The 18916-nt window shown below is 36.4% G+C and overlaps 1 protein-coding gene across 4 annotated transcripts in view; it reads left to right on the forward strand.

Annotated features, from left to right (window-relative positions):
* The window catches only part of SUPT3H (SPT3 homolog, SAGA and STAGA complex component), a 464074-nt gene that overhangs the window by 197834 nt on the left and 247324 nt on the right, over window positions 1-18916 (forward strand). For all 4 annotated transcript variants that reach the window (XM_059701548.1, XM_059701547.1, XM_059701551.1 and 1 more), the window contains exon 3: window positions 10038-10122. In XM_059701548.1, coding sequence (XP_059557531.1) covers window positions 10038-10122 — 85 coding nt within the window. The remainder of the gene's footprint in view (window positions 1-10037; window positions 10123-18916) is intronic.

The following is an 18916-nucleotide window of genomic DNA, read 5'->3' on the forward strand; positions in this document are numbered from 1 at the left end:
GTTCTTACAAGTGAGATTGAGAACTGGAGTAAAGACAAAGGCACCTTGATAATTGGTTCACCAATTCCTAGCCCATGAAGCGTTGATCTATAGTCTCAAGGTTATCTCTTAGCTACAGGGCTTCATATTGGGCTTGTGACTTCTTCAACACTTACTAGTACATTAGAGGTTTTCATTTTCTTTGTTTATTTAAAAGTTTTGGAACCTTTTTTCTTTAGATATTATTTTGAGTGGGACCTCAATATATAAACCAAATAAATGCTAAGCTATTCTGTTTCAGTGAGGATTAGAAATGGTGATAGTTGCAAAAGGCCTATCTAAGGATATGCCATTTAAGTACCCTTTATTAAAGGATAAGAAATGAAGAGTCTTTAACCATGAAGACTAGCGAGGAGGCATGGTTTCTTCAAGTAGATTAGTGATTGCCTTGAGCTGGGGATGGGAATGTGGATTAACTGTAAATGGGCAAGAGACGTCTTTTTAGAATGATGGAAATATTCTAAAACTGAACTGTAGTGGTGGTGGTACAACTGTATAAATTTACTAAAGGTCACTGAATTAAACCCTTTATACATGTGATTTTATAGTATACTAGAGGCCCGGTGCACAAATACATGCATGGGTGGGGTCCGGCCGGCCTGCCCCCGTTGGGGCCAATCGGGTCAGGCCAGCCACGGGAAGGGAACACCGGAGGTTGGCTGGCCGGCCCCACCACCCATCAGGGTGAGGGTGGGGGGGCGATCGGGGGCAGGGCCGGCCAGGGAGAGGGGTCACGGGAGGTTGGTAGGCCGGCCCCACCCCCTGGTCGAATTCCCAGTTGAATGCCTGGTTGAGGGGACAATTTGCATATTAGCCTTTTATTGTATAGGATAAGTCCTATCTCAATAAAACTTTAAAATGACACTTTACCTAAAAAAGTTTTAAGCAGCTTTTTTTATATTTTTTAAAACCTGTCACATGTAAAAGATAGATGTGATATTTCATCTAGTTCTAGGTGACAAAACTAAGCCTCATGTATGAAAGTTAACAGAGAAACATAATTTCACTTACGATTAAAGAATAGCTCTCCAAAAGTGGGAGAGACTGGGTGGGTCTTTAAGAGGTTTAAATGACAATTTAACTAAGTATGCCAGGCACATGTAAAGCACTCAATAAATGTTCTTCAAGGAAAAATAGATGTAGATAAAGTACAAGTATATATGTTTGTAATGTGTTTGTATATATACTGTATATAAATGTGTATGTATAATTTTGAGAGCAAATGTTCCAAAATGATAACAGTTTGGTGCATCTATATGAAAAATGTGTATTTTCATTGTACCGTTATTTTGTTTTTTCCTGTTGATTTGAAATCTTTCAAAATAAGAAGTTAAAAGGTAGGAGTCGTGGTTAGGTTGATAGGGCTGTGAGAGCAGATTTTCTTAAACCCTATGCAACTTAATGAAAGCATCATTCACTATCTGAAATAGAAAAAAATGAATTTATTGTTTCTTATTAAAGAAAAATGTATGCTGGTCACACAGTCTGTTAGCAGGAAAACTACTCATCTTATTAGTGCGGGAAGCATGGCGTTCAGGGGTTGGCATTGTTCTGGAGGAGGATGTCATCTAGAAGCCAGGACGCAGATGAGACCGCTGCACTCAGAGGCAGGTTGATTGGCATGATTCTGTTCCTGACTGGCTTCCAGCAGTGAGGAGCTGCCATTGTGAGGAGGCGCAGGGGCCAGCTGAATACCGGCAGGGTGACTGCTAACCATAGCTACTGAAAACTCCCTCATTTGTGCAACTTTCAAAATGCTCAGCTAGTGTAAAATTTAGTGCCTGATATATAGGCCACAATAAATATTTGTTCAATGATTACTAAGTTAAAAAAAACAATTGTTATTATTACACATTATCATCTCATTGTTTAAAACGGAAGAACTTTGAAGTTCTAATACCTGAGGCTGCTGCTTATTTTGGCTCCTCTCACTAAAGGTCTGAAGTCATATTGGCATCCTTTTCCTGATGTCAGTGTTGCCTAAATTGATTTTCAATGCTACATAATTAAGTGGGCTTAGAAAAATAATTACATACACATTGGAAACCAAAAGTTTCTTTCCTTCAGAACTACTCAGTGTCTAATATGGTAATATGCATTGCAAATCTAGGAAATACTAAAATATAAGGCATTTCCTAAACTCATTTAACTACAGAATACTTTTTTTCTGGATAAGATCAATTTTTCTGTAAAGTTTGCCACATTTATTCATTTTAATTTTCTAAATAATCTGTATAATGCAAAATTCTATTTTTAAGTGACTTTCTCACTGTATGTAATTCATAAGCTTATTTTCACTAACGCCATGGGCAAATGTCTTAACTTTCTTGGGTCTTTGAATCCCAGTCCATGAAATGTGCTTGAAAATTTGGGTGAAATTTGTGATTATAGTGTGTCTATATCCAATGTTATAGAAGTTAATTTTTATTTTTTTAAAATATATTTTATTGATTTTTTACAGAGAGAAAGGGAGAGAGATAGAGAGATAGAGAGTTAGAAACATCGATGAGAGAGAAACATTGATCAGCTGCCTCCTGCACATCTCCCACTGGGGATGTGCCCACAACCCAGGTACATGCCCTTGACCGGAATCGAACCTGGGACCCTTCAGTCCGCAGGCCGATGCTCTATCCACTGAGCCAAACCGGTCTCGGCGAAGTTAATTTTTAACTGTTAACTTTCAGCAACAATAAGGTAAATTCTTGTGTAATTAAATATTTGCAGGGCCTACAGGGACTAAAACAACTTTTTGAAAATTATTTCATATTTCTCTAAAAAGCTTAAGATTTTTTAACTGTATTTATTGATTGATTGATTTTATTGATTTGAGAGAGAGAGAGAGAGAGAGAGCGAAAAACATTGATTTGTTTGTTTCACTTACTTATGCATTCATTGGTTGATTCTTGTATGTGCCCTGCCCTGGGGATCAGAACCACAACCTTGGTGTATCAGGACAATGCTCTAACCAACTGAGCTACCCAGTCAGGGCTTTGTATTTATTTATTTGTAAAATTTTAAATTTATGTTTTCGTTACTGTTCACAAACAGTATTATACAGGGTAGGGCAAAAGTAGATTTACAGTTGTTTGTATGAAAATAATATATTAATAAATAATAATACAGGGAGAACTCTTTCATCTACTCACAACTATAAACTTACTTTTGCCCCACCCTGTATTAATTTCAGGTATATAACATAGTGATTAGACGTTTATATATCTTACATGAAGTGACCATATTGATAATCTAGCACCATATATAGTTATATTATTGACTGTATTCTGTATTGTATATCCCTGTGACAGTTTCTATAATTGGCAGTTTGTACTCCTCAATTCCTTTTACCTTTTTCATTTCTTCCCCAAACTCCTCCAGTCTAGACACCTTGAATTTCTTCTCTGTGTCTTTGAATTTGTTTTCTTTGATTATTTATTTTGTTTTATAGATTCCACATGTAAGTGAAATAATACGTTTTTGGTCGTTCTCGATCTGAGTTATTTCACTTAGCCTAATCCCTTCTAGGTCCATCCATTCTCACAAGTGCTAGGATTGTATTCTTTTTTAATAGCTGCATAATATTGCCTTGTATATATGTACCACATCTTTATCCATTTGTCTCGATGGAAACTTAGTTTCCATGCCTTGGTTATATAAGTAATGCTGCAGTGAATTTAGGGATTCATATATTTTTTGAATTAGTGTTTGGATTTCTTCAGATAAATGCTTAAGTGGAATTGTTGGGCCTCATATTATAATTCTATTTTCAAATTTTTTTTTTTTGAGGAACCTCTATATTGTTTTCATAGTGGCTGCATCAGTTCCAACCCCACCAACAGTGCATGAAGGTTCCTTTTTCTTCACATCTTTTCCAACATTTATTTATTGATTTGTTAATAATAGCTTTTCTGTCAAGGGTGAGGTTATATCTCATTGTGGTTTAGATTTGCATTTCCCTGATGATTAGTGATGTTGAGCATTTTTTTCATGTGTCTGTTGGCCATTTGTATATCCTCTTTGAAGAAATGTTTATTCATGTTTTCTGTTTAATTGGAGTGTGTGTGTTTTTTGTGTGTTTGTGTTTCTTTATTTGTGTTTCTTTGGATCCCTTATCAGATGTATCATTTGCAAATATCTTCTATTCATTTTGTTATCTTTTTGTTTTGTTGATGGTTTCCTTGTATTTTTCACAAAACTGGAACAAATAATGCAAAAGTGTATATGAAACTACAAAAGGCCCCGAGTAGCCAAATCAATATTGGGAAATAAGGACAAAGTTGGATGTACATGCGACCTGATATCAATAAGGTTATAGTAATCAAACAGCAGGGTTCTGGCATAAAAGAAGACACATAGGTCAATAGAACAGAATAGAGAGCCCAGAAATAAACCCATGTCTGCATGGTCAGTTAATATATAACAAAACAGGCACGAATATACAATGGGGAAAACACAGTCTCTCTAATAAATGGTGTTAGAAAAGCTGGACAGATGCATGCATGCATGCATGCATGCATGCATGCAAAAAAAAATTAGACTACTTTCTTACACTGTATACATAAATAAACTCAATGGGTTAGACTCTTCAATGTAAGATCTGAAACCTTAAAACTTCTAGAAAAAACGTAGACAATAAACTCTTAGACATTGATATTAAATTTTTTTAAGTATGTCTTCTGGGGTAAAGTAAACAAAAGCAAAAATAAACAAATGTAACTGCATCAAATTAAAAAGCTTCTGCACTGCAAGGCTTAGAAATTAGTTTTGCAAAGTAGTTGAACCAGATTTTCTTTATATTATTTTGTTAATCTTTGTTAAATAATCATTTAAGAATAATGTGTCTAATTTGTTACAGTTTTTGCTCATTTAACATAGAATTGCAGAAAATTATTTCTAGGTGAAATAAAAGCCTTTAACTAGATTTGTGACCATGAGATGGTTATTTAACTTCCCTGACCTTCATTTTTTTTCTTATTAAAATAAGATAAATGGAGTAAATCTTTTCGCTCTATCCCTGGCCTACCATTCATCCATTATCTTTCTTATTCCTCTAATAAGGAATCATTTGCTTTATGCTCTTACTTATTACAGCTTGAATATGGGGATATTTGCTTCTTGGGGATATAAGATATAAGAGGAAATTGCTCTGAATTGTAAGATGAAATTCATATGCATATGTCATTTGTGTAAACTTCCTCAGATGCACATTTTCATGCCTTGTGCTGTGATAATTCTAGGTGAACTTTCCTAGGTAAGTCTTTGGTTTTTGCAAAATTGTCTAATTTATTTTTTCTTCTTCTCATTTGTTAAAAGCTATTTCTCTCATACATCAAGATTAATACATGATTATTTTAATATTTCACAGTGCCTCCCTTTCCCTATCCCACACTTCCCATCTCCTGATTCTGTTCTATGTTTTCCTTTATCTTAGGTTATATTTGTAACACACAAATCACTTCTTTAGTAATTTATTATATTATTTATATTGATTTTTGTATTTTTTCCTCATTGGAATGCAAATTCTACTCATTTTTGTCTTTTGTTTAATGTGTTTTGTTCATTGATGATCATAAATAACTACAACAGTGCCTGAAACATACTAGGATTCCGTAAGCAATTATTGATTGTTTAATTAATACCCATAGCTGATATAAGTGTTTACTTTTTTCAAAGTTTTACCCTGTCTTAACTTTTATTTTACTTTATACAAATATATATGTATTTTTCACACTGGTATATTATAAATTTTATAGACCATGAATGATAATTTTATACTCTTGCTTTTCTTATATTTTTCGATATTTATACTTACTTGCTAGAAAAACTGTTATCCTAGGTATTCATTTGATATTTTAATTTACTTATCACTTTGACCTTTTCAGAACCAATGTTAATTGAATTAATTTCTTCCTTTGAAAAAACAGATAAAATCATAGGGGTATATGAAAGTTAGAGGTAATAAAAATCGAAGAGTAAGGATAATTTGCATGTGTTTATAACTGTCTGATTGCCTTAAATGAATGTTCATAGCAAACTTATTCACTCCACCACCCCTTTGAACAGTGGGTAAATCATTCTCAACAAATATTGGGTTAAGAATGACATAAGCAGTATGATGTCTGTGTTTGCATGTGCTGTCTAGTGCCAGGTTAGCTGACTAGAGTGTAGTGAGGGCTGTAGCCTGCTATTCACTCTAATTCCAGTTAGGAGACATTCCTGGGTATTATAGTAATACCTGGTTTTTAAAGTATAATCAGATAAGTAGTTTGAAGGGAAAAAGGAAACTTTCTTTTGGGGACAGAAAGGCACCCAGGACCTTCTTACAACAAGCAGTAGTCACTTGGCGTCCATTCCAAAGTAATGTCAGTTACCTGAGGTAGAAAAATGTCTAAAAACCAGAAGTAATAAAAAAAAGTAACTCCCAAGACCACAGCAGTTACTTAACCACAGCATCCAGAATAAGTTACCCACATTAGAGTGTGTAGCCAGTAGTAAGTACTGAAAGCAGCTCAGCATCCAAGAAGACGCATACATGGTCGTAAAGAAATGTCTCTCTGTCCTTTCTTTTTGGTGGGCTTATGGATGCTTTATGAGCAGGTCTGCTTGTGGCCTTGTGTTCTCTCTGACGGCCCTAGCAGGTTCTTTGTCACAGATTTTTATCAAAATTACCCTCTTGGCTTCTTTTTCAGAATCTATTTTCCTCTATAACTCAATCAGCTTTATTGAGGTATAATTGACTAATAAAATTGTAAGCTATTTAAATTGTACAATGTGAGGACTTGGTATATGTATACATTGTGAAAGGATCTCCTTTATTATAGGGTCCCTTTCATTTAAACGTAATCAGTCCTTCACTCTGATCTTAAACAGGGCTTGAAAATTTAAAAATGACTATTTTAAACCCAAAAGTGGACCCTATTAAATACACTGAAAAAGAATAATATAAAATCCTGTGAAAAAAATCCAGAAGTGCAAACATTTAAAAAAAAAATTCTTCAAGAGAAATGGAATATTTTCACATATAGAAACAAAAATAAGTTTGTGTCCTTATTACCCTTTCTGCATTTATTTTTATTCATTTTTTTCAATGTTATACATATAAAAACATTCATTTCTTCTTAATTTCATAATTGGTATCCAATTACTCAATTTAGTACAGTTTAATTTCTCACAAGCAATTTCTTATAAAAGTGATTTTTGTAAAATACAACTTTAAAATAATTCTTGAAGACAGAAATATTTAGGATTTCGAGATTATCTGAAAAGGCACATTTTTTGTTTAAATTGAAGTAAAATTGATGTATTATTAGTTTCAGGTGTACAAAATAATGATTCAGTATTTGTGTATACTGAAAAATGATTACCACATCAAGTCTAGTTATCTGTCACCATACATAGTTACAAAAAATATTTTTTTTTGTGATGAAGACTTTTAAGATCAACTCTCTTAGCAAAATTCAAATAAGCAATACAGTATTATTCTACATAATAAAAACCTAATATGCAAATTGACCAAATGGTGGAACAACCGGCAGAACAATCGGTGACTATGACGTGCACTGACCAGGGAGCAGACGCTCAACACAGGAGCTGCCCCCAGCCCACAGGTCCTAGGCCAGCCAAGGTCGGTGCCAGCGGGGCCCTCCCAATCTCCCTGCTGGTTGCCCCGCAGAAGGGGGCCCCCTGATCGCCCCCACCAGTTGCCCTGCAGATTGACCCTGATCACCAGCCAGGCCTAGGGACCCTACCCATGCAAAAATTTCTTGCACCAGGCCTCTAGTTAATAATAATCATCATGTTGTACATTACATCCTAGGGCTTATTTATTTTATAGCTGGAAGTTTGTACCTGTGGAGTCCTTAGACACATTTTGCACACACACACCTAACAAGCAACCAGTCTGTTCTCTGTATCTGTCAACTATGTTTTTTTGTTTGTATTTCAGATTCCAAATATAAGTGAGATGGTATAGTATTTGCCTTTCTCTTTCTGGTGTCACTTAGAGTAATACCTTCAAGGTCTAAACATTTTGTTGCAAATGGAAAAATTTCATTCTTTTTTATGGCTGAATAGAATTTTATGTGTGTGTGTATGTATGGACTAATTTATATTTAAGTTTTATTTTTAGGATATTATGTAGTAACATCATTTATTTATTTATTTATTTATTATTTTTTAAATTAAATTTTTATTCAGATTATTACAGTTGTTCCTTTTTTTCCCCCCCATAGCTCCCCTCCACCCAGTTCCCACCCCACCCTTTGCCCTTACCCACCCCCCCGTCCTCATCCATAGGTGTACGATTTTTGTCCATTCTCTTCCTGCACTCCCCACACCCCCTTTCCCCCGAGAATTGTCAGTCCACTCCCTTTCTATGCCCCTGATTCTATTATATTCACCAGTTTATTCTGTTCAGGTGTTTACCTAGGCCGCCATCTTGGTTTCTCCTCATTATTTATTTTTATTGCTCAAGTTGTAACAATTCACTTGACTAAAACAATCCAATTGACTAAAAGATAAAACAACAACTTTAATTTAAATCTCTAATGAAAAGAACATTTTAAAAATGTATGTTAAAAACGATCCAATTAACATGTTTTTAAAATGTTCTTTTTACTAGAGTTATTAATTGAATTTGTTGTTTTATCTTTTAGTCAGTCATTTCAAGTTGATAATTTTTTACTTTTTCTATAGTGAGATTTGAAGTAAATTAAAAAAAAAAATGGGAGGGAAACTTTGTTCATGGAGTCCAAAGAATTCAATACTGAATATATTTGTGAAGAAAATAGAAGGTTCTCTGAATAGTATCTGATATATAAAAGGATTTTGTTTTGATGCAGTCCAATGTATTTTTTTTCTTTTGTTGCCTGTGCTTTTGGTGCCATACTTAAGAAACCATTGCCAAATCGAAGGTCATGAAAAATTTCCCCTCTATTCTGTTTTACAGTTTTAGCTCTTTAATTTAGGTCTTTGATCTATTTTGAGTTCATTCCCCCACACCAATTATCGAAAAGACTGTCCTTTCCAAATTAGGTGTTCTTTCCATTTTTATGGAAAATCAATTGAACATATATGTAAGGATTTATTTTTCATCATTTTATATTAGAAGAGTACCACATTATTTCTCTTTATTGATAGCCTCCGGTGATATAGGCAAAGTGCCTTCTGTGGAATAGGTATTTTCCTAGTTCACACACGAATTTATCACTATCTGGGTGTTAGTTTTCTCTCCACTTTTCTCCATATTAGGTTCTGCAAACTGACCTACCTTGCTTTTGGTCCTGGCATTCTCTCCTAGACCTTGAGTACCATGCTAGTTGAACTCCAGGCTGTAGGATGCTAGGAATAAATTTTTGCTGCAGGGTCTCTTACCTGTGGAACTGTATTTTATCATTATGTCTGACTTCTGTTTTGTTTTCCCTACTGCTGAAATGTAAGTTTTTTAATATAGTATTGTGAATTTTTAAATGTTCTCTACCAGGAAGTGACTCTCTGTACATCTGGTCCACCATTTGAAAGTTGAGAATAGGACTTTTAAGAACAGTTTTATAATCCATTCTCGATAATCTGCTTGTATATACTTTCAAATGATGATTTATAGCATTTATATAAATTTTTCTTAGCAGCTTTTATTTTAATTATATTATATGCTATTATAATTTTCTGTATGGCTACTATAGACCTGTATTGGCAATTTGGATGTGGTAATATGATTTTCTGATTATCAGTGTTAAATAGTTGTTATTATTTTACATTTTGAAAAAGTAAATGTCCCTAAAAATTACTACACAAATCAAGAAATAGCATAGATAACACTGCTTTTCACCTGTTTAAGAGAGATGCAAATCATTATCCATAGGAGACTGTACCTGTACGCTGTTATTTTAGAGAACAATTTGTACTTCATTAAACAAATTATTGTAGTAAATATCTTTCACCTTTTCCATTCTTAGCTTTGCAATTCTTGATATTGGTGTGATTAATTTTTTATTTTTTTGCAGGTTTTCTTTAGGTGATTCTAGGAAACCTCTTCATGAAACAGCAGTTTTGGTAGAAGATGTGGTACACACTCAGTTAATTAATCTGGTAAGAACATATATAATCTCATTTGGTATCACTCCTCTGCATTCTGCTTATGTGGGGATTGCATTGGGAATTTTTTTGTCAGTCTTATTGAGTTACAGATTACATATAGCAAAATTTCACCAGTTTTGATGACTTATTGTCATATGACTACCAACACAATCATGATATATAGACATTTTCATCATCCATAAAAGTTCCCATGGGTTGCCTGCATAGATCAGTTTTTTCACTTACCCTCTGACCCCTGGTAATAGCTTTTATCTGTATTTTATTACTATACATGCATAGTTTTTCCAGAACCCTTTTTAAAACTTTTTTATTTTGAATATTAGACGTCAAAATATTGCACAGAAAATTCCTAAATAGTACAGAAAATTCCTAAATAGTCTCCAACTCCATCTCTTAACATCTGACATAACTGTAGTACAATTATCAAAACCAGGAAGTAATATGGGTATAATACTGTTAATACAATTATCAACTTTATTTGAATTTCATCTTTTTTCCCATTAATGTCCCTATTCTCTTCCAGGAGCCAATTCAGGATAAAAAGAATATTTGCATGGTCACAAAATATTTTCCCTAAGATACTTATTAACAACAAAATGAAAAAAAAAGTAACTTATTAATAGAAATTAGGGTATCATATCAACAGGTTTATGTTTGTCCATAAATTTTAGCAATCATCAATGTATTTTAAGACAATTATTACTGTACTAGAGGCCTGGTGCATGAAATTGCACATGCACGGGTAGGGTCCCTAGGCCTGGCCGGCAATCAGGGCCTATCGGGGCCTTCCAGCTGCCGGCAGGGCCTTCCCTTCCCCAGCTGCTGGCTGCCGGCTTGAGCCTTCCTTCTTTCCACGTGGTGGTTACCACACGTCATAGAGAGTGATCCAACCCCCAGTTGCCCTGTCGAATTCCCGAGGGGACACTTTGCATATTAGCTTTTTATATACACTGAGTGGCCAGATTATTATGACCACCTGACATTTGTAGGCAAATTAGCTATAATTTCGCGCTGAAGTTGCTAGAGGGCCAGATCATTATAAACGTCTGAATAGCACAAGGATACCTAAGTATCGTTGCTGATCAAGTTCATCCTATCATGTTGATGATGTATCCCAATGGAGATGGCTTCTTTCTTTGTCGCTGCATTTTTTTTATGCTTTCTTGGTGCACCCCCTAGTGGTCTTTGTGCACAGTCTTATTGTAGTTAAGCCTTGATTGTTGTAGTTAATACTGGGGGGATTTGACCTCCAGGCCAACTGGCTGTGAGAGTCAGCTGTGTCTGCAGTGGAAAAACTTCTGTCCTCTGGGGAGGTGCTAATCTAGCCTTTGCCTGAGGCTATCCGGCAAATGGCTCTGTGCAGGGCTTGGGCAGGGCGGGTCACACGGGATCAAATAGGGCCGGCGGAGGGAGCAGTTATGAAAGCTGCCCTCACGTTCCGACCGATGAAAGACAGTCCCGCTTCTCCCGTTTGAGTCTGGGCCCCTAGAGACTCGCCCAGAACTGGAGCTCAGGACCTGAGCCTCCCTCCCGATTGAAAACGACAACCGCGCCCTCAGCCACCAGCCCGCTCCGCGCAACCTCCGCACCTTTGTATTTTCCGCACTGCGCCTCCTCTGTGTCTCGGTATGCTGTTCTCTTTGCTTCTAGTTGAAGAATTTCCCCTCAGCCAGCTTTCCTGTGGTTCTGGGTGATGTCTGTTTTGTCTTTTAGATGTATTTTTGAAGTGGTTGTGCAAGGTAGCATTCTCCAGTGTTTACATATGACGCCATCTTGGTTCTCGAGATGGCTTCTTTCAACAAGACAATGTGCCATGCCACGGTGCTCATATTGTGCAGGAGTGGTTTCAAGAACATGAGAGAGACTTTACCTTGCTTAGATGGCCCCCACAATCACCAGATCTCAATCCAGTTGCATTTGTGGGATGAAATTAAAAGAGCCATCAGGCAGCTGGTTCCACAACCATCAGATCTCACAGAACTGGACAGTGCTATTCATCAGGCATGGTGTCAGATTCCTCACATCACCTTTCAACATCTTGTGGAGTCAATGCCAAGAAGAATCGCCACAGTATTAAAGGCAAAAGGTGGCCCAATGAAGTACTGATGGGGTGGTCATAATAATCTGGCCAGTCATAATAATCTGGCCATTCAGTTTATATAGATATTTACCTAATAATGGTTTTCTATTTCCTTCTTTCCTTTTCTATTTTTTAATTTCAATTATTCTTAAAGGAATAGCCATTCTTTACCACCACATATTTATTTAATTTTAATGTGTATGTGTGTGTATGTGTATATGTATGTGTGTGTGTGTGTGTGTGTGTGTGTATTTAAATTTTATTTTTAGGGTATTATGCAGTAATATTAGTTATTTTTACTGCTCAAGTTGTACCAATGGAAAACACTGTCATGTTCTTTCCCCATTTTTCTATCCGTTTTTTGGTCCTATGGTCGATATATATTAGATATATTAGTTCTTTGTTTGTGGTATATGTTATTAATATATCTTTGCAGTGGGTTAGTTTTCTTTCTACTTGTTTGTTATTTTAACAGATTCAAATTCATTAATTATTTATTGCCTTTGAATTTAGAATCATAGAAAGGCTTTTCCTTATACCAAGTTTAAAGAGGTTATCATCCAATCTTGCCTTCTTTCCTTTTTAATAATTAGATCACTAATTCATCTGTAAATTAATTTTGTTATTGTGTAAACTGTGGATCTAATCTTTTTGGTCCATTTGAGATATTTCCTTTATCATACTCTAAATTAGTATATACTTTAGGGTATATTTCTCATTTTGTATTCTATGACATTGGTTAAATTGTCTATGCATGTGCTAATATGACATTTTTAATTATACAGATTTTATAGTATATTTTAAAGATTGTTACAGCTAGTATTACCTTGTAATTTTTCTTTCTCAATATGCTCCTGGCATTTCTTGTATGTTTATTTTTCCAAGTGAATGTTAGTATTAAATTTTGTAGCTCCATAAAATAGCTTGTTGGTATTTTTATTGAGATTGCATGAATTCATAAATTTAGAGAGAACTACATCTTTCAAGTGTTGAATCAATTTAAGAATAGGGACTGTCTTAACATTTTTTTTCAAGACTACTTTTGTGTCTTTCATGAGTGTTTTAACATTTTTCTTCTATAGGCTTCATGTATTTCTTGTTAGATTTATTCTTAAGTGTAATCTTCTTTGGTGCTATTGTAAATGGGCTTTCTCAATAATATATCATGACTGAAAACTTCTGAAATACATAAATCTACAGATTCAAGAAGCTGAGCCCACTCTAAACAGGGTAACCCCCCAAAAATCCATGTCCAACTTACTGAATACTAAAGACATAATATAAAACTGAAAGTAGCCAGATTTTTTACTATAAGGCAACAATGATTTGAAACATAGCCGAATTCTCATTAGAAAACATGGAGGCTAAAGGGAAATGGTAGTTCTATAATATTTTGAGAAACCTCCATACTGTTTTCCAACTTACATTTCTACTAACAGTCTACAAGGTTCTCTCTTCTCCACATCCCACCAACACTTGCCATCTTATATCTTTTTTTATAATAGCCACCTGACAGGCAGAGGTTGATATCTCATTGTGGTTTTGATTTGCAGTTCTCTGATGATAAGGGATGTTCAGCATCTTTTCATATACATGTTGGCCAGTTGCATAAATTCTTAGGAAAAATGTCTATTAGACCCTTTTCTCATTTTTTTAAACTTTAACAATGCTTTCATGTATGTTTTATTTGGTTATTATTAAATCTCAGTGAGGATATTATTATTCCTAATTTGAATTGCCAAGGGAAGAAAGATAATTTGCCCAAAGTTATAGACTTATTAAGTGGTGGTGTTGAAACCAGAATTGGGGCTTCCTGACCCCCATCCTTTGCAATTGTGAAAGTTACTTCTTTTTTATTTTCTTTTGCTATAGAGTTGTATGAGGTTCCTATATATTTTAGATATCAACCCCTTATCAGATGTATGGTTTACTAATATTTTATCCCATTTCATAGGTTGCCTTTTCATTTTATTTTACTTTTGCTTGCAGTAACTTTTTGTTTTGATAAAGTTTTAGTTGTTTATTTTTGCTTTTGTTACTTGTGTTTTTAGTGTCATATCCAGAAAAAAAATCATGGGCAAGACCAATGTCAAAGAGTTTTTCCCCTGTTTTCTTCTGGGAATTTTACTGTTTCAGGTCTTACATTTAAGTCTTTACGACATTTTGAGCTAATTTTTATGTGTGATGTAAGATAGGGTGTCCCCCCAAAATGCCTATATACTTTAACAGTTGATAGCTCAATTGATGTTTCTTTCTTTTCAGATTTAACCCATTCGAATTAATTATTCAAAGTGTGTATACATTTTTGGGGATACCTTGTACATATAGGCATCCCTGCTTTTTGAAAGTTTGCATTCTACCACTTCACTTTTACTAAAGACCTACCTCAGTACCTGTTTTCACTAATCTGATGAATCTGAAGAGGATTTTGACTTTTTTAAAAAATATATTTTATTGATTTTTTGCAGAGAGGAAGGGAGAGGGATAGAGAGTTAGAAACATCGATGAGAGAGCAACATCAATCAGCTGCCTCTTGCACACTCCCCACTGGGTATGTGCCCACAACCAAGGTACATGCCCCTGACCGGAATCGAGCCTGGGACCTTTGAGTCCGCAGGCCGACGCTCTGTCCATTTAGCCAAACTGGTTAGGGTGAGGATTTTGACTTTTACAAAAAAAGACAAAAAGGGAAAATAGTGTTAAGGTTTTGTTTTGTATTGAGCCATTATAGTGGCAGCAGTACCCAGAGCAATGAGAGTGTCTATACCATGCTCCTTCCTGGGAACTATACTCAGTTTTGCAGCAACAATAAATGAATTGCTCTTATAATGCTCTCAATAATAATATCCTTTCACATTCCAAGCTGTCATGGTTTCTGATGACTATATAGCTGCTTTTATTTGCTATTCATTCAAAGTTTCTTGTCAGATAGTCTCATTTTTTATAAATATATTTTTTATTGATTAAGATATTACATATGTGTCCTTATCCCCACGTTGCCCCCCCACTCCTCCGCTCATGCCCTCACCACCCCTGTTGTCCGTGTCCATTGGTTAGGTCTATATGCTTGCATATAAGTCTTTTGGTTGATCTTTCCCCCTTACCCCCACCCTCCCCTACCTTCCCTCCAAGGCCCGACAGTCCAATCAATGCCTCTCCGTCTCTGGATCAGTCCTTAGTCCTTGTTCATCAGTTTATGTTGTTCATTATATTCCACAAATGAGTGAGATCATGTGGTATTTATCCGCTCTCCAGTTCCATCCATGCTGTGGCAAATGGTAAGAGTTCCTTTTTCTTATTCCTCTTCTTAAAGAATACCTTTCAGCATTTCATATAATGCTGGTTTGGTGGTAATGAACTCCTTTAGCTTTTTCTTATCTGTGAAGCTCTTTATCTGACCTTCTATTCTGAATGATAGCTTTGCTGGATAAAGTAATCTTGGTTGTAGGTTCTTGCTATTCATTACTTTGAATATTTCTTGCCACTCTCTTCTGGCCTGCATGGTTTCTGTTGAGAAATCAGCTGACAGTCGTATGGGTACTCCCTTGTAGGTAACTGACTGTCTTTCTCTTGCTGCTTTTAAGATTCTCTCTTTGTCTTTTGCTCTTGGCATTTTAATTATGATGTGTCTTGGTGTGGTCCTCTTTGGGTTCCTTTTGTTTGGGGTTCTCTGCGCTTCCTGGACTTGTAAGTCTATTTCTTTGACCACGTAGGGGAAGTTTTCTGTCATTATTTCTTCAAATAGGTTTTCAATATCTTGCCCTCTCTCTTCTTCTGGTACCCCTATAATTCTGATGTTGGTATGCTTGAAGTTGTCCCAGAGGCTCCTTACACTATCTTCATATTTTTGGAATCTTTTTTCTTTTTTCTTTTTCGGTTGGGTATTTTTTGTTTCTTCGTATTTCAAATCTTTGACTTGATTCTTGGGATCCTCTTGTCTGCTGTTGGATCTCTGTATATTATTCTTTATTTCAGTCAGTGTATGCTTAATTTCTAGTTGGTCTTTTTTCATATCCTCCAGGGTCTCACTAAATTTATCGGCGGTTTCCATAAAATTCTTGAAAAACCTTATAAACGTGGTTTTGAACTCTATATCCAGTCGTTTGCTTTCCTCCATTTCTGTCATTTGTGACCTGTTTCTTTGTCTCTGCATTTTTCATGCTTCCCTGTGTTGGTAGAGTGGTTTTGTGTGCTAGGTGTCCTGTAGGGCCCAGTGGCTCAGCCTCCCCAGTTACCTGAGGTGGACACTCTTGGTGCACCCCCTTGTGGGCTTTGTGCACAGTCTTGTTGTAGTTATGCCTTGATTGTTGTAGGATCACTGGGAGGAATTGACCTCCAGGCCAATTGGCAGTGAGAATCAGCTGTGTCTGCAGTGGGAGAACTTCTGTGCTGAAGACACCCTTCTGGGGCAAGACTTGCTTCAGTGGGGCTTTGGTGCTCACTGAGTCTGCGCCCTAAGTGTGTCCCTTATGGATCTGAGAAGTTGTAATCTGGTTGGTCCCCCTCTGACCACTGGGTACACTGGCTCTTGGATCTAAGGAGGTGCTAATTTAGCCTCTGCCTGAGGTTACGCAGCAGGAGCTACGAAGAGAACTGCAGATTCCCCTTCCTTTTTTGGAATTTGGAGTTGCCCTGATAAGGCCCAGCTGTGAAGCAATGCAAGCTGCTGTGGGGCCTTGGGCCTTCTCTTGGAAGTTCTGGGTCTGTCTGGCCCAGCTGCAATTTGTTAGGTAATTTTCAGGTTGCAAAGGGCCAGGGCATTCATATGCAAAAGCCTCTGCCGCAGCCTGGGTGGGGTGGGGTCTCATGGGATCAAAGGGCAGAGCAAGCAGCTATGGCGGATCCGCAGCCCTGCCCTAAGGGGCCACGTGTCTCAGTGTCCGGATAATTGCTGCAAGCACCTCTGAGGGAAAGCCGAGTTCTGCCTTCTGCCAGACAGTCCAGTTTCTCCCTGTATGAGTCCTGGGTCCCCAGAGAATTCCCGGAACCGGAGTTCAGAGCAGTCGGGAGCTTGTGACTCCCTCCTGATTCAAAAAGACAGCCGCGTCCTCAGATACCAGCCTCTTTCTGCGCGCGCGTGCTGGAGCCTCCGTACCTCTGCACTTTACCTCCGCAGCTCCTGATTCTCAGTGTGCTTTTCTCTTTCCTTCTAGTTGTAGAATTTACACTCAGTCAGCCTTCCTGTGGTTCTGGATGATGTCCGTTTTGTCTTTTCGTTGTATTTTTGAAGTTGTGGGAGGCAGCAATTTCCCGGTGTTTACCTATGCCGCCATCTTAGTTTCTCCTCCAGAGAGTCTCATTTTATGCATAGAATATAATTACCATTTCATTTCAAAATTATATCAGATTTTCACTATATTAGTTTCCCAGGTAATGAATAAGTTCTTCAATCTGTTGTAGTGTTTTCATATCAGAACCAGTTTTTCAGGGTCATGGTAATAATCTTTAATTGTGAAAATTAGTAACAAATTTATATGTGTGAAAATTGATTGCTTACATCTCCCATCTTGGTCAGCATGCACTGAGTTGTCTATCCTTTCCCCATCCCCCTTCTACCTCTAATACTTTTTAACTTGGCAGTTAACTTGGTAGAAGGAGCTCATGCAAGGCACTGCTTAATCCTAATCACCAGTTCTGTGAGGCGTCACTTATGCCACCTCAGTCATGGTTTATGAGTATGTTTTAAAATAGTCATAAAATTTCTTGTGCAGAACTTCAATTATAAGGGTTATCAAAATAGGACAAACTAATATAATTTGTGATTGCATAAAATAAAGGAAGTAGCCATACCAGGGGGACCTCATGAATCACAGAATGGAAGCAGACTTCTAGCTAACTAAACATTCAGTCTTTGTACTGAGTCACAGCATGTATATGTAACTCAGCAAACCGGAACACAGTCTGTGTATATGTGAATGGGATACAGTTCACACATATGGTCTGGGGAAAAAAAAATTCTTGGTCTGTTTTGTCTGGTCCTACTGCAGTCATGGCGAACCTATGACATGCATGTCAGAGGTGACACGCGAACATTTTTTTGGTTGATTTTTCTTTGTTAAATGCCATTTAAATATATAAGATAAATATCAAAAATATAAATCTTTGTTTTACTATGGTTGCAAATATCAAAAAATTTCTATTTGTGACACGGCACCAGAGTTAAGTTAAGGTTTTTCAAAATGCTGACACACCGAGCTCAAAAGGTTCTCCATCACTGTCCTACTGTGTAGTAAGTGAAGTACTATATATAGTACTGGTGACTTTTATTTGTTTGTACTTATAACTTTCTTTTCTTGTGAATGTATTGTGATAATTTTTTAACTGATTTGGAACAGCACGTATTTCTGATTGGCCTTAAATTTTTTTCTATTTAATTAACCTTATTTTCTCTCATATGTTACCACCTCATGCCTCAAGAAATACTATTGCATCTCCTCTTTTAGAAAAAGAAATAAGTTTATAATGTTGTTAACAGATAAGTAGTTTTTAATCTGTGACACAGTATGGGCATATTTGAAGTAGAAAACCTCCTTAGCTACATTTTCTCTGAATTCCCCTGGGTAATTTGCTACAGCATATTCTAGAGGATCAACCAGGAAGGGATTTCTAATTCCCCCCGTGCTCCACCACCATGCGTCCCCCCTCCCCCCACCATGTCTTTTTTATCCTACTACAGAATATCTCACTAATAGTCAATTATTCAAC

Source organism: Myotis daubentonii, chromosome 6 (assembly GCF_963259705.1).
Source record: "Myotis daubentonii chromosome 6, mMyoDau2.1, whole genome shotgun sequence".
In the NCBI taxonomy this organism is placed as follows: Eukaryota; Metazoa; Chordata; class Mammalia; order Chiroptera; family Vespertilionidae; genus Myotis; species Myotis daubentonii.